At 41.4% G+C, this 16477-nt stretch overlaps 1 protein-coding gene across 1 annotated transcript in view; it reads right to left on the reverse strand.

The window, feature by feature from the left end:
• Window positions 1–4694: 4694 nt before the first annotated feature.
• Window positions 4695–16477, reverse strand: part of PLCH1 (phospholipase C eta 1) — a 203775-nt gene continuing 191992 nt past the window's right edge. Inside the window, exons 12-18 of the mRNA XM_044669528.1 lie at window positions 15849–15930; window positions 15244–15328; window positions 12697–12843; window positions 12520–12599; window positions 9867–9926; window positions 9052–9412; window positions 4695–6742 (exon numbers count right to left, since the gene is read on the reverse strand). Of these exons, the coding sequence (XP_044525463.1) occupies window positions 4695–6742; window positions 9052–9412; window positions 9867–9926; window positions 12520–12599; window positions 12697–12843; window positions 15244–15328; window positions 15849–15930 (2863 nt within the window). The remainder of the gene's footprint in view (window positions 6743–9051; window positions 9413–9866; window positions 9927–12519; window positions 12600–12696; window positions 12844–15243; window positions 15329–15848; window positions 15931–16477) is intronic.

A 16477-nucleotide genomic window follows, 5' to 3' on the forward strand; every position in this document is an offset into this window, starting at 1 on the left:
CCATATGGTTAGATCAAACCCATCAACATACTTGGCTTTCTCCTCAATAAATCTGGGGTCTTATGGCACCCACATTTAGTAATTTGGTATGCAGATTAGATCTTTTCATTTGCCTTGGGATTTCCTTTTATAGTCCCTCCAGGGTCTTGGTTATCTGAATTATTTATGACCCTAAATTCTTCACGCTACAGACCCTATCTCATTTTTCACTATCTAAAAATAAGCCAGATGATGGATATGCCTCATCTCTCCCCACCCCAGTATGTCAGCTAATATTTCTGGCATGTCATGCAGCCCCCACCTGAGTTAGGGTCCTGACCACCTCCTCAAATAATATGTGAAAATCCCTGAGCAGGGCCTGCTGGCCCATACTAACCATTTAATAAATATTTCCTTTCCTTCCTTCCTGCTTGGACTATTACCATAGCTTCCTAATTGGTCTCCCCAAATCCAGTCCCACTTTTTGTCATTCTTTCCAAGCCAAACTGATATTTCCGAAGCACAATTCTCACTGCTACTCCTCTGCTCAAAAAGCTTCTGTAGATCCCAGTTACCTTGAAGATAAAATATATCAAGTCCCTCACAACTGGCTCTAATCTATCTTTCTAAAATGAGTAGTCACTATTTCCCTTCATGCTCTCTGTGGTTGAGCCCCTCCATGTTCTCTGTTGCTGATATTCCATTACCTACCTTTGTCCAGCCACAAGAGGTCTTTCCTGTCCTGATTCTCAACCCTCCTTCTCCTCTGTCCAACCTCCTCTCCTCTGCCCTACAGAAATTCCTTTGATTGTCTTATATTTACTGGCATGTATCTACGTCACATCTTGCCTCCCTACTACCCTGATCCACTGAAGACTGGATGTTTCCTTCCTGACTCGGGAGCCCCTGCTGTGGCTTGGCAAACAGGAGTAGTTTAATAAATGCTTCCCAAGTTGAATTCTAGGTCTCAGGAAAGGAAACATCTTCCATTCCCTCACAATACGGTATGTGTGCGTGTGCTCTATTAAAAAACTAAAACTGTACTACAACTTTTGGGACATTGAATGGCTAGCACAAACGTGGGCTCCTGCCCCTAAAGAATGCATTCCTGTGTGACCCTGGCCATGTCACTTAGCCTCAGTTTCCTAAACTATAAACAGGGATTGTAAAGGCACCTACCGCCCAGGATTGTTGTTAAAAATCAAAGGGGATACTTATAAAGTGCTCAGCACAGTGCCAGCGATGTAGTAGGTGTTTCATAAATGCTGGTTCCCTTCCTCCCTCATGAAACTGAGCTAGGCTGCTCATTGAATGCCAGGTTTAACCTCCAAGGTTCCTCTCAGCTCTAAATCTATGCCCCAGACCACGTATGAAGGTTTTCCAATATGGCGCCCCATTGAAATGCCCTTAAAAAACCCAGGTCACCTCCACCCTGCAGTGAGGATCTGGAGATATCCCTGAGGACAGAAGGCAAGCCTGGGCTAATTGTATCCCTGAAGGTCTGAGGCTTTGAGAGGAAGAAGCCCCAAGTCCACATGCCTATCATATTTTCTGCTTTCAAGTTTCAACTTCACAAAGTCCAGGGCATTTTCATGGCGAGATAGGGCAGGAGGATGGAAAAAGGAGGGAGCCCCAGAATCGCCCTGAGTACTAACTACCTGATGGTGCTTCCCTTCTCCCCAGCCTACATTTCTTATTTTTAAAAAGACGGAGTTGAATGGAATGTCTGATGCAGTCCCTGCCACCTCCAGACCTAGGGACCAATAATTGCTGGGGACCTAGAGCTAGTTCTAAGACGGAGCTAAATTCCGCTCTGTTCCAAAAGGGCAGCTCAGATTTCCATACCACTTGACTCAACCGCCCTGTAGATTCCATCAAATGATGATGAACCCATCAAATAGATGAGCAAAATGAGGCGAGGGAATTCCGCAGCTCGCCAAAGGTTGATCATGTCACTGGTTGTGTGTGAGGGGGAATGAGCCAAGGCTTTACAGTAGGTTGAGGTAGATGCTGAGACAGAAAAGACCTTGGGAGCCCACGTCGTCTGATGCCCTCATTTTACAAATGAGTAAGTTGAGGCCAGAGTGAAGGAACTAGCCCAAAGATGTCTGCCTTGAAGTCTAATGCTCCAACCCCTCTACTACACTGCCTCCCTCGCTAGTGAGGAAATAAACATGAGGCTTCATTGAGTGAGCAACTGGTTTACTCTGATTTTTTTGAGAACAGAAAATAAATGTAATTGTCCTGGCACACACCTATGTGACCCTGGGCAGATCACTTACCTTCTTGGGTCTTAGTTTCCGCATCTGTCAAATGAAGTTATGGGATGAGATGACCTCTCAAGTCTCTTCAAAGCTCTAAATCTATTACCTACATTAGCCAAGAGAAAGATGTGGTATCTAGACAAAATAATTAGAAAAATGCCCAACAGTCTTCACTCCTCTTCAGTGGAAAGGAATAAACTATTCATTATTTCCTGCTTTGCTACAATTTAATGTTTTTAAACACAGGCAAAGTCTCAAGGGTTGAAAGGGAGAAGGGGGAGTGAGTGCCCTGTCATTGCCTATTTCTACTTTGACAGCTCTGAAAAATTTTCCAAGTGAAAACCATTTTTTAAAAAAGTCTGTTTTCCTTGCTCTCATCCAGTTGGATCAGATTGGTCATCAAGAGATTATTTGACATCAGGAGGCCCAATTTTTCCCAGGGCTGGGGCATGGTATGGAGAAGGAAATGGCAAACCACTCCAGTATCCTTGCCAAGGAAACCCCAAGTAGGGACACAAAGAGTACACACAACTGAAAGGACTGAGTAATAATAACTACAAAAATGGCGTGGTTGGTCAACAAGCAACTTTTCCCATCAAAAAGATCTTCCAGAACTTAAACATGATGTGGCCGAAACTTCAGGCAACCAGCATCTCACCTCCGCAATGGAAGAGGCATCAAGTGAATGTCTCCTCAGAGATGGAGTAAAAATACTTCTTATGGGGCAGCTGGGTAGCTCAGTGGAGTGAGAGTCAGGCCTAGAGACAGGAGGTCCTGGGTTCAAACCCGGCCTCAGCCACTTCCCAGCTGTGTGACCCTGGGCAAGTCACTTGACCCCCATTGCCCACCTTTACCACTCTTCCACCTATGAGACAATACACCGAAGTACAAGGGTTTAAAAAAAAATACTTCTTACTAAAAAAAGTCCCACTTCGGATACGTACTGGCCACATGACCCTGAGAAGTCACTTACCCTCTCAATTCTGTCAGCAAATCTCTAAGACTAACCTGCAGAGAGTTTCCTCATCCGGGAGTTCTCGACATCAGTGGAACCACAGGTCCAGACCCTATTGCGACTTCCAGAAATGCCGTCTTCTTCATAGGACCTTAGAATGTTGGGGCTGGGAAGTTTCTAAAGCCTTCCTAGAGTCCCTACAATGACATTAAAACTATTTCCCCCAAGTAAGGATTTTCCCAAGACGATGAATGAATGAAAGAGAAAATATCAACACTCATCCAGTTCAACAAGAATTATATTTGTTTCCATTTCAACAAATTCATACAAGTGCTTAAAAATCTTTTAATTATGTTTTCATGAATTCTGTGAATATCACTGTATTTCACGTTTCAAAAAAAAAAAGGAGGTATCTCAAACGTACAATCAGAAATGTGTTCACAGTGAAAGCAAAGCAGATTGGTATTAAAAATATAGCCAAGTTTGTTCCAGATCCCTAATGGGAAATTATTTCTAATGACCAGTTCATTTGGCCTTTAATATTATTGAGAAAATATTTTTTTTCTGGTATGTTGGGAAGTTTTTATGCTCTTTTATCATTATTACTATTATTCCTCCTACAGTATAATTCAAATTCCCCCTTTTTCTCTATAAAGTTAGAACTTCCAGTCAACCCATTAGTCTGAAAATGACAAAGTACAGCAGATATCTTCACAATAGAATTCAAGTCACATACAAAGCCAGTAGCAAAAATATGTAACAAAATTTATGTAAAACAAATATTTTCCTATCCTTATGTACAAAATACCTTCTTTCGCTTTTTGTCCCCTCACTCCTACTCCAAAAACAGAGAGAAAAAGAAAGAGAAAAGAAGAGACGAAAGCCAGTTCTTGGTTTGAAGGAAGTCTCCCACCTGAATTAGGGCGAGTAAAAACTAACCAGGCAGGAGAAGGTGTTTGGTTTTGCTTCCTTGTCTGAATGACTAAATTGCAATCAGAAATCAAAAGAGGCATCCTTGAACCAACATGAAAAATGAAGTCAAATTAGGAGATGAAAATGCCTTTTAAAAAAGAAAGTCAATAGACTATTTTTTTCCCAGACTCTTGCTTTAGCTTCTCCACAATTTGGGGGTTGGGGAAGCAGACAACGCGTTATATTTGCTGCTGGATTCTGAAGGCGTGCACAGCGGGACAGAAGCACTTAGTTTCGAATGTACACGGGTTATGAATCGGGCCGATGGAGAACCTTCACAGCGATGGCAGGCATGCATTTATTCCAAGACTGAAACATTTTACGACACTGAAGAAAGACTCAGGCAACCTTGGGAAAACAACACAGCATCTATTTACATAATTGTCCACAGGAGGACCACATTCCATCAAAGGGAGACCAGTACTCCCTGGCTCAAAAAAATAGCCATTCCGGAGCCAAGGACTGCCCGACAGAAAGAGAAGCGAAACCTGGAGCTCTAGGGGAAAACTAGTCCGACGGTACCTTTAGAGTCTCAGGAGGAAATAAATTTCTGGTTTGTCCTCACTGCTTGGTTCAGTCTGGAGGACTGAATCGTCCATACAAAACTGGTCGATGTAGCCGTTGAAAAGAGAAGTGCAAGCCCCCTCCGGAATACCACGGCCTTCGAGGCCCCGACTTTTGAGATTATTCAAATACCCTGCTATGTAAGAGCCAGTGGAGTGTCTGTTCACCACCTGTGCAGGGGCAGAAGACTTGGCTCTCAAGACTATGCCTCCACCGCTGCCGGAGGGGGAAGACCTCTGCTTGCCCGCTTCTTGCCTTTCCTTGGCACGGCTGGCAATGTTTCGCACACGACTCTGGCTTCGGGAGGACAGCTTCCTGACCAGCGCCTTGGGGTACTCCCTGTCCTCTGGCCGTGGCCCCAGCACTTGCCCGCAGTCTTCCTGGTCCAAGGACACAAGTTTTCGGAGCTGTTCCGTCAGAGTGTCCACAGGCTCCATCCCCTTGGCTCCGAAGGGCACACTCTTCTTGTCTCGCAGACCTGCCGTAATGAAGCTCCTACTGATGCACTGGTACTTGCTTTCAAAATTGCAAGAGATGTCCTCTGAAGTCAAGTCTCCCAGGCTTTTGGATTTGCAAGGGCTAGGCTGTTTTCGGGCTTGCAAAGGACAGGCTGATTGCTGTAGACCTTGAGAATCGGATCCCTGGGGGAGACAAGTCGCATTGTTTGGGGCCTCTGGACACTGGAAATAATTATTACACCCAAAGCCGGCGCTCTGATAAGCTGGACAAGAAATACTCCGGGTTTTTAGCATTTGAATATGGTTGGAAAGTTCAAGGGCAGACGGTTGGAAGAAGCCATTTCCAGAGATTTTTGGACAGGGTGAGTCCGTCTCCTGGCAATGTTTTAGTTTCAAAGGGGAAGCAAGTTGACTCAGATCCTCCCTCTTAAACTCATGAGTTGTTACCAAGAGATCTTGTGAGTCTTCACCAATTTCTTCTAGACTACTCTCTCCAGAATTTTGACAAAGAGCATGATCGATTATACCGTCCAGGGTCAAATCATCGGAAGTGGACACGCCAAAAGTTGCGTCATTTTCCCAATCCTTTCCATAATTCTTTTGGGGACTTTTGGATAATGGGGATGGCTGAGCAACGCCACCTTCTGAGGCCAGGAAGTTGGTCTTCCCATTACGTTCATCCACGAATTTGGACCCAGGGACTGGAGTGAGAGCTGCCTCGTGAATGATGGTATATGTGGAATATTCTGTTGTCTCAGGACTAGAGCAGACGGTTGTCTCAGGGGATGAGTACCGAGACGACCACGCAGGTTTTGACTTAGAAAAGTTATTTTTGAGGGCTGTTTTTGAATCAAAAGTGAGCAAGGAAGGATGTCCTGACATCATACCATGAGTCTGACCACTGATATCTGGAAGTCTAGAAATAGCTCTGAGGTTTATTTGATCCTTGGTGGCATCAAACTGGCTAATCAGTGCCGAGATTGAGCTGCCTAGTTCACTCTCGTTTGTTAACGTAATATTGTCGATAAGCTGCGAAATTTCACTGTCCTGCATAATTGCAGTGGAATGCAAGTCCTGCCCATTAGAGCAAACAGCAGAAATGTCCATCATTGAAAAGGACGTCACAACGCTGCCTGCCATTGGAGCAGCATCCTTAACATTTGGCATCTCCAGGTCACTCTGAGAAGGGGCATTGCCCGACAATGTTCGATTTGTTTCTGAAAGAAAGATATTTCCATTTTCCTTTGTTCCTATATCACTTATAGCAGGTCTAATACTCGTGGGCTGTCTTGGGGAGACGAGGTGTTTGGGAGACAGACTTTTCTGACAGTCTTTGGGCACGTCCGATTGGGCATTCCCACCACGATGGATGGGGGCTCCTGACTCTTCCTCTAGGGGCAGTGCATGATCAACAAGAGAGACAACAGCATCCACCTGGCTGCCATTTTTATGGAGAGTTGAAGAGGGCGAAGACAGCTTTTTATCAAGATTTATCAAGCTTTGTTCTTTTGCATGAGTTTTCCCACTTTCTGCATTGGCCTTATTTTCTGCTAAATGAAACAAACAAAAAATTAGTCACCTGAGTTATTTCCCATCCTGCCTCCAAACATCAATCATTTTTTTTTGTCTTTAGACAGACAAATGGAGAATGTAAAATTAGTTAAAACTGTGACTGTTTACTCATGGGACTGTGCGAGTTTAGTACAAAATATCTATGTAATGGATAGATGGTGAAGCTGGACTGGCAAGCACAGCCTTGTAACTTGGCATTTCGTGAGTATTACATCAACACATGATGTAATAATGCTGTTGTAAATCGATGTCAATGAGGTACCATACTTGCACATTGAGGATTACCTTCGGCTGCTTCCTATTCAGATTGTACTACACAGAGGCATGGTGATAAAAACAGAACAAGACAGCTCTGTTAAACAACACGTCATTACAGCTGCAGACACAAGATGCTTTTAGAAGATCTCAAAGATATACATTGATTAGCTAAACACCACACATATTATTAGCACTTAGTTAAAAAGGGCATCTTTTCCTGGAAAGGCAACTGATACTTTGGAAAATTGGCATGGGCGGATCTCACAAATTCATTTATACATTTCTGCATTAAAGCACACACACATACACAATGTAAACAGAGGAGAAATGGTTTTCTTCCTTACTTGCTAAAACTTTTGTTGCTACTTTCATTTTAAGGAATATTGTTTCTTGTGTATTTAAGAATACATAAATCAGGGGGCAGTTGGGTATCTCAGTGGATTGAGAGCCATGCATACTCAGAGATGGGAGGTCCTGGGTTCATAGCTAAGCTCAGACATTTCCTAACTGGGTGACCCTGGGCAAGTCACTTAACCCCCATTGCCTAGCCCTTACCGCTCTTCTGCCTTAGAACCAATACATAGTATTGAATCTGAGATGGAAGGTGAGGGGTTTAAAAATTAAAATTAAAAAAAATGCATAAATCACACTTGGAATTGCATTTTTAATAATGTCTAGAAATCAGGACTGCAGAAGAAAATATGAAGTCATGTCTCTCCTTTCTATCATTTTAAGCCCCTACAGTTTCTCTAGCATAGACTTATGCACGCAGGAGAAACTCAATAACAACTGATTGATTGAAATCTTTCCTAAAAGCTCCAAACATTTTTAATATTTTGAGAATCATGATAAAAAATGGGTGATAAATAGGACATGACTGTCGATTCTCTCTTTTTTTGCTCATAAAAGTGCTTTCTGATAACAAACAGAAGGAGGATGACATTTAAGAAGCCAAATACCATTACAAGTTTTCATCTGCAGCTAAACTGTCTCCCAAAATGAAGAAAAAAATCAAACATGTCACCCAGCAATAATTTAAAGTGAAAAGTCTTCCAAAGGCTTCATCACTGGATGCTCCAGGAAGCCTGAGATTCATAACATCATTTTAAGAAGAGAATGAAAAGACTTTCTATGAAAAAGGTTCCTGATCCGGAGAAAAGCATTAACAACATTAAGCTTAAAAACTAATCCAGAGCTCATGTTTCCATGGTCTTCTCTCCAAAAAAATCCAGATCAAACTCTATGTTCATTTATTTAAAAATCAAGTCTTTTGGGGGGCAGTCATATCTGTTAACAAAGCATGTCTTAAAAAAATTTTTTAAATATGTGTTATAGTTAAAATATTTTAACTTCAGAAAAGTCTTTTAAGGATTCCCATTTCTCCTTAAAATGACTCATATCTAAAATCAATACAGAAGATTGTGACCTACATAACTGAGAGTAGACTGAACATTTGGGGAAAGGATGTTTCTGAGGAATCAGGCTTCAAATTGCCCATTTCCAAAGAAATACTGGAAAAAAATACCTGGAAAATCACTTTAAAGTCTGATTTCTCTGGGGACACCAAAGAGAGGAGGAGGTAAGGGTTATCTAGAACAGAGATTCTCCACAACTCAATTTGGTCCAGAGTAAAGTGGCAATTATTGACATTGCTCCATTTTCAAAAAAAAAAATTAAGAAGGGCCTCTAGTTATCTGTTCTTCTCTTTTTAGCCTTCCAGCTCTTTCTTCTTTTTTTTTTTTAAATATCCCCAGGCTACTCAGGCTCTCTCTAGACCTATCAGATCACTGTCTCTGCCAGCTCAATCTTGGGCTTTGCTATTGGTCTCTGGGCTTTAGGTAAACAGAAATCAGCTTCTCCCCATAAAAATCTAGGGGACCGCCAATCTAGAGCATGAACTTAAAAGCCTTTTACTTTTGACCATACATGACTAGGATTCTTAAATAATATCTACGACCCAATAGAAAAAAAGACAGTTTCAAAATATAGTCTTGGTGAAAACCCAAACCAAACTCTCCAAGAATCTTACCAAATGTTTTTTCTTTGCCTTCCGTTTCTTTGGCTGGTTCAGATGTGGGGAGCGACAACCCCCCCAGAAGACTTTTGTCAACTGGCATAGAAACTGGGCGAGCTTGTAAACTCCTTGTGGTTCTGCGGAGGACGCCATCTTTCTCCCTCGAGCCAGTCACCTCGGACACGCCATCCTTCATCTCCATCATTTCTTGGAAGCCCATTTTGCTTTTCTTTCGGCCCTTAGCCGGAGCACTGGCCGTCCGGCGCAGGATACGATCCCCGATGGATCGCTTGCGGACGTAATGGGAGCTGTTTTCTGAAGAATTGTGTTTGGGGTTCTTATTGAAAAGGCCCCTGAGGCCGATGAGTTGTCTATTCTGCAGATATAAAGGAGACAATCCAGATATTTAAGGCATACGGCAAGAGCTTGTCCATCGAGGGACGGCCCCCTACAAGGATGGAGGCAAAGGAAACGCGACGAGCAATGGAGCACACCCATGAACAGGAAGACAAGCGTCAGCCACAGTAGCTTGGCACACAGTCATGCACACGTAAGCAGCTCCTCCCGGGGATGGCGGCCGTCTGCTTCTAGAGCAATGCCCTCCCAGGAGCTGCCGCAGCAAAGATGGTGGCCACAAGAGGAGCAGCCCATTTCCAAGCCCTGAAGAGGCTCTTGGGGAAATGGGCCCTTTGAAAGCAACAGCCCAATGTCTCCCCGTTGGGAAGGAGGATAGAATGAAGTGATGTGCTAGCTCATGCTGGCTGCTTTTACATCATTCACAAAGCTGCACCCCGCAAGCGAGAGCCACACGTCATGCTAACAAAGACTACCTTGGTAGCGCCTAGAAAATGCAATATAGTGTAACTGGGGTTGAGGATTAAAGGACTCCACTGAAAGGGGAAAAAAAAAAGAAACACAAATGTTTTTTGGCTAATTAATCGCAGGAAGTGTGACAAGAAGAACTCAAACAGATCTGTTATGAGCACGTGTTTCTCCTAAATACTTTGTGTAATTGAGCCATTTCGCATTCATTTTAGTTTTCATGTGAAATTTGACAGGCGCACATTGTCGAATATGCCTTCTCGCTGACACATCGCCCAAATCACAGCATTGCTCTAATAACATTCATGATATTATCCATCAAAATACACATATTCACTTAGAAAAGGAGATGGAAATTCTGTGCGAAATTCTTTCTTGTCTTTTTTTTTAAGTAACTCAGGCTTTAGTTATTGAATCTCTATTTTGTTTCCCCCAATCCATGACCAAGGGCTATCACAAACATAGGGCTAAACCTAGAGTTCTAGAAAATCCTGAGCTTTACTACCAAGTACTTTCATGAAACTTAGCATTCATGTTATTTCAACACAAGGGAAAAGCAGTCGTTTATTCAGAGAACTAAGAGCAGAAAGAAAAGAAGCTCTGGTCCTACACCAGAATCTCCTTGCTTCAGATTTCCCAATTATCTCCTACAGACTGAAGCAAATGCTGGCATTGAACAGGGATGGAGACACCCACTATTTAGAAGACCAAAATTGCAATGAATAACTCAACCCACAAATGCTCGTTCCTAAATAAATATTATTTATTATCCTAAATAAATATTATTATTATCCATAAATATTAGGTGGCCAAAACCAGAAGTAAGCTGCACCCTAGAATTCATTTCATCAAACCCTTCCTAGAATTCAAATGTAGTTCAGGGAAAAGATACTAGACTCCAGCCCTCGTGTTATTCTCCCTTGGAGTGATCCCAATAAACTAACCTTTTAAAATAGCTTGCAAAGTACAAAGAGGGAAAGTTTATGCAGACATGAATATCATCATCCATGGCATTTATTCTTCCATTCCATTTAAATTCTCCAAAGGGCTTTCGAGCCCTTCCTTTATTTACGTATTAGAGAGAAGCAATAGCTTGGCACAGGATCTCTCTGAAATGGATTGATTCAGCAGTCGAGGGCTGTACAATTCCAGGATCCTGAATGTATGTTTGTTTGAGTTTTTAAGGGGTGAAAGAAAACTCAAACGAATGAATTATAGTGCCAGTTCAAATAGATAATGAGGGCCCGATTGAAAATACACATTTCACGTTTCCTAGTGAAATATTACATTCTAGAGCACAGGGTGATTTTCCATCATTGGGCACAGTAATAACGTTACTAACTTATGGAACATGGGAAACTGAAAGAACATCAGAAGATCAAAATATATGGCTGAAGATGCACTGATATAAACATCAGGTCATAAATGATGGAAATTATTCACAAGGTAATAATCCAACAAAATTTTCAATCATCTAAAGGAAATCCAGACCCCTATCCAGCCATTGACAAGAAAATGGTCCCTATATCATCCCTCAGCTCCCTGCTCATGTATAACATTGGCTTGTCACCTTTTTTTCCCAATTAGAATTTTATTTGGAAACATCCCTGGCCCAGTGCCACAAAGCACCACTTGTTCAACACGTTCCCAAATCATTCAATTCTTACTAATATCAGGACATTACAGCAATCTTGAATTTCCAATGATCACATCCAAGGAATTCTCAGCACTTGTCATTTAACCTCACAATGCCATAATCTCTCTATATTTAATATTTTTATTTATATATATTTAATAAATTAAATTATATATATTTAATAATTTTATTGAATAATAGCATAGGAAATTGAAAATCCTTGTCCCATAAATAGTATGTACAAGTATATATCACAATAGTTTTCAAAGCACTTTCACAGAGAATATCTTAATTGATTATGACTCTGTAAGGTACATAGACTAATTTGTTTCTACTTTATGGATGAATAAACTGTTTCTCAGAGATACTTGATAGATTTTATGGCTAAGAAGTAGAAAAACAGGGGCTAAGACCAATGCTTTCCTCTTCTTAGTCCATTATTCCTTCCACCGCATCATAGTACCCTCTTTTTGTATGCCACTGGCCTACTATAGTCCACGAGCTGGTATCACAATATCAGACCTAATATCCTGGACTTCTCATGGAATTTTCCATTTGCTCCATCTGAGCTTTAGTCAGATAGGCCCCCATGACTGTCATGCCTTTCCTTCTCACCTTCAACTTGCAAATCCTCAGCTTCCCTCAGAGCATAGCTCAGGCACCATCTCCTAAATGAGGTCTTTTCCTGATGTTTCTGGTCATTAAAATAATTTTCTATAATGGTATACAGTTCATATTTACTTATGGACACACATAGTTTTCTCCCAATAGAATGAAAGTTCCTTAAGGTGGGCACCTTGTTTTGTCTTTGTAACCCTAGCCCAGTGTCTCAAATTAACGGGCACTTTGTGTGAATATATATAATATATATGAATATATAATGGAACTGAATTGAATTTTAGGTCTGTTGACTAGTTATTCCCATGAACCTGTTCTGGAGATCATCTTGGATGACAACGGTAGCTTGGGCAATGGTAGTTAGTACTAAAACTCTAAAGACTTCAAAGTCTCCCACTGACACCTACCTTGCCATAAATTTCATTGATTGTTATATGAACAAATATGGATGCTTCTGTCAGCCCTTCCAAGTAGACATGACGGTAGCCTGATAAAAGTACAGAAAACTGTGTCAACATGGCTCCACTCCATTTGTGATCATTTAGGATGAATCATTTAGATGCCCAAAGCAGGGCTATACTGACCAGGCACAAGACTACTGAAAGTCACTGTTCTTTGTCCAACGAAGTCTCTTCCAATGGGATCGTGATCCCAAACAAGAAAGCGAACCAAGGCTATATCTGGCATGTGTATAGTAAATGTCAGCGTCTCTTCCCAGACAGGGTTAAATCCTTAGGGAAACACAAGACAGATGAGAACATCAGAAGGCCAAAGTATTTGGCTGAAGGTGTATTGACAAAAAACATCAGGTCATAAATATGGAAATTATTCACAAAGTAATAATCCAATGAAATCTTCAATCATCCAAAGCAGTGGTTCCCAAACTTTTTTGGCCTCCCGCCCCCTTTCCAGAAAAAATATTACTTAGCCCCCTGGAAATTAATTTTTAAAATTTTAATAGCAATTAATAGGAAAGATAAATGCACCTGCGGCCATCACCGCTCTCCTGGATTGCTGCAGCACCCACCAGGGGGCGATGGCGCCCACTTTGGGAATCACTGATTAAAGGAAGTCCAAACCCCTATCCAGCCCTTACAAGAGAATGGATGCTCTATTATCCTCTTAGTTCCCTGCTCATGTATAGCATTAGCTTATACAAATAGATATTGTTTAGAACTCAAGCCTAAACAAAGGATGTGAAATAAAGACTTATCTTGAGCAGACCAGAGTCCCAGAAGACTTTTAGGGGAAATGCTAATGAATCCCTGTAGCCTTGGTGCTCCTGACACTTTTGCCACTCTCTGAGACCAAAGAGATATGAAATGACACCTCAAAAAAATCTCAAAAACCAATTTTCCAGATTCTTCACACCTCTCATGGAAAATGCTCATAGTCAGAAACAAAGACTAAAAACAAATAATGAGTCCATTCATGATCACCATTATTTAGGATACAATGAATTCAAGAAATATCGCTACAAAGGAAAGTAGAGCTGCAATGCTTTAAAGCCACATGAATTTTAAAATTTCTAAAAATCAAAAGCCACAACAAAAAGACTTTGCTTTTTATATAAATCCTTTGATTTTAGAGTGCAAACTCCAGAACTAAAAAGATTTAACTATCTACAGTAATATTCTCTAGAGTGAAGAGCTAGACTCTAAATTTTACAGATTCACCAAAAGTAGAAAGGGACCTCAGCAAAATCACCCACACACCAAAGGGATCCCCATTAGTGCATATGCAAGTGGTCATTGAGGTCCCACTGAAGTCATGAAACACTGAAGAGTTTCTGACTTGATTTAAATGCAACTAAACTAGAAAGTCCAAAGAAAATCCATTGATTTTGTTTGTTTGTTTTTGTAGGGAAAAAAGTTAGCTCTCGGTGGTTTGACCAGGAGATAAATAATAGTTAGTCTCAACTCCTCCAAGATATATCTGGGCACCTGCCTTCCATCTCCAACTAATCACCAACCTAATGGAATGGCGTCCAAGTTGTAAATTGAAAAGTTACTAGAATGACAGCCCTGAGCAAGGGGAAAGGAGATTCCTTGAATCTATGATTATCCCTTTGTTTGGCTTAGTGAAAAATCTATCAAGCAATTCTCCTGAGGCTGAAAAAGGAGGGGAATGAGGGGAATGGGATTTTGTCTTGTGAAAGAACACAAGAAGGCAAACGTGTTACTTTTAAAAATGGGGTTTCCATCCATGACACGCTTTAATCCACCTTCTGGAGTTCTCAAATTCTTTTTCTGCATATGGCAACCAACAAAATGGCAAAATCAAGCAAAAAAAAAACTCTTGGTTCTCGGTTCACCCCAAATCTATGAGTATCTTGGGAGGTTATTAAAACTGATTGATAAGAGGCAATGTGGTGTAGAGCTTGACCTATTCTGGCTGCATTATCCTGGACAAGTCACTTGAAGCCTCAATGCCTCAAGAAGCTCCTCTATGACTAACAGGGGCAGTAAAGGTGGAGAGAGTTCCTCACCAGGAATTTCTTATGCCAATGAAATCACAGATTTTGTCCTAGAATAATCAGTAATGGATAGAAAGAAAAAGAGATATATAGATAAATGAGAGATGAATAGGATAGAATCAAAATCTAATGGAGGGTTAATAACTAGATGAATAGATAGAAAGAAGATACATAGATGAAAACTAATGATAGATAAAAGGATGGATAGATAAATGATTGATATTTATCAATCAATATCTCTAGATGATTGATACATACATAAATGATAGATGGATGGATGGATGGATGAGTGGGTGATGATAAATAGGAAAACAAATTAAAAATAAATACATGTGACTTGCCCAGGGTCATGCAGCTAGGAAGTGTCTGAGGCCAGATTTGAACCCAAGATCTTCTGTCTCGGGGTCTGACTTTCTGTGCTACCTAGCTGCTCCCTCAGCAAAATTCTTAAGAGCCAAGGCTCCCAAAGTGATCAAAATATGCCATCCAATGAGCAGAACATTTGCTAAGTACATTTCTACCACTAAAACACAAGTGGCATTTGGCAATTAACCATTAAGAATGGCTGGTCCTCCAAACAGAAACAATTTTCCCTTGAAGTTTATTCCTATTTAGAGACACTTTGCTTCCCAGTCACAAAGGCTGAGCATCTTACCATTGTCATCTACCACACGCGTTTGCTCTTTGCAACAATCCACGGGCAATCCGATGATTTCCACTTCAACAAATGGGTCAATGATCTAGTTAAACAAAGAGAACGCATTCTTTACTGTTGTTGTAAACAGCTTCTAAGTTGTTTGTTGGTGCTGGAAAATCTGAGAAAATGTGACCAGAAAGCTGGACATCAGATGCCTAAAGACATCGGGGGTCACAGGACTTCCCAGGGAGGCTGGAAAGTAGATGGGCCACTTCATTCCTTTTCAGTTTGGAGACTCGGCTTCTATAAAGGGTTGACCCAAGTGGGAGTTCTACCATTTAGGATCTTTCCCATTGATTTTTTGTAAAGATGCAGATGTTTTCATTCACATTCCCACACAGAGAATACAAACAGGGGCAGATCTCTATGACATCCTAAAGTCGTAGTAGCTAAAGATTTCAGCTCTTTGCTGGTCAGCCTGAGAGTTTCTCTATACTAAGCTAGATTGGTCTTTACAAGTGATATTTCATAATCCAATCCCAGACCCACATCCAAAGCTTTTATAGTTCAGCAGGGCTTGCTTTTACCCTTTACTAGCACAGCCTTCAGGAACCCAGATTCACCTCCATGCCATTGTCACTCACTGGAGGAGACCCTGAACACGTGGAAGAGAATAAACACAGGAAACAAACCAATGCCTGGGTGCTTGGAGAAAGGGGAAAGCAGGAGGAGAAAGAAAAATCAGAAAAGTCTTCCATGACTCATTTTAGTATTGACAGAAAAGCAAACACCAGGTCTCTCATGATTATCCTTGGAAAACCAGATCAGCTACATACATGATTCAGGGTCAGGAAAAGGTGCAAATAACTTCTCCCGGCAAGTTATACTTATCATCTTTCTAAATCTATATGGGAAAATTTCTACTTTGGGGGCACACAGTTCTAGAACTGAAGGCTGTCAAGTCCTATTCCCTCAATTTAATAGATGAGGAAACTGAGTCCCATGGAAGTAAGAGAAAGGATCTCCCTGGTGTGTGTACTCCCTTCAATGATGAACACAATTCAGCCAAACCTTCTCATCCTATGTGAGTCTTACCCATGTCCTGATCTAAGAAAGTTTCTCCAGAGGACCCACCAACATCCTCATCCTCTCTTTCTCTCTCCCTCTCCCTCCCTCCCTCCTTCTCTCTTCCCCCTCTCTTCCTCTCTCTGTCTCCCCCCTTCCCCCTCTTCCTCCCCCCACCCCTCTCTCT

The sequence above is a fragment of the Gracilinanus agilis genome, chromosome 3, assembly GCF_016433145.1.
Source record: "Gracilinanus agilis isolate LMUSP501 chromosome 3, AgileGrace, whole genome shotgun sequence".
Classification (NCBI taxonomy): domain Eukaryota; kingdom Metazoa; phylum Chordata; class Mammalia; order Didelphimorphia; family Didelphidae; genus Gracilinanus; species Gracilinanus agilis.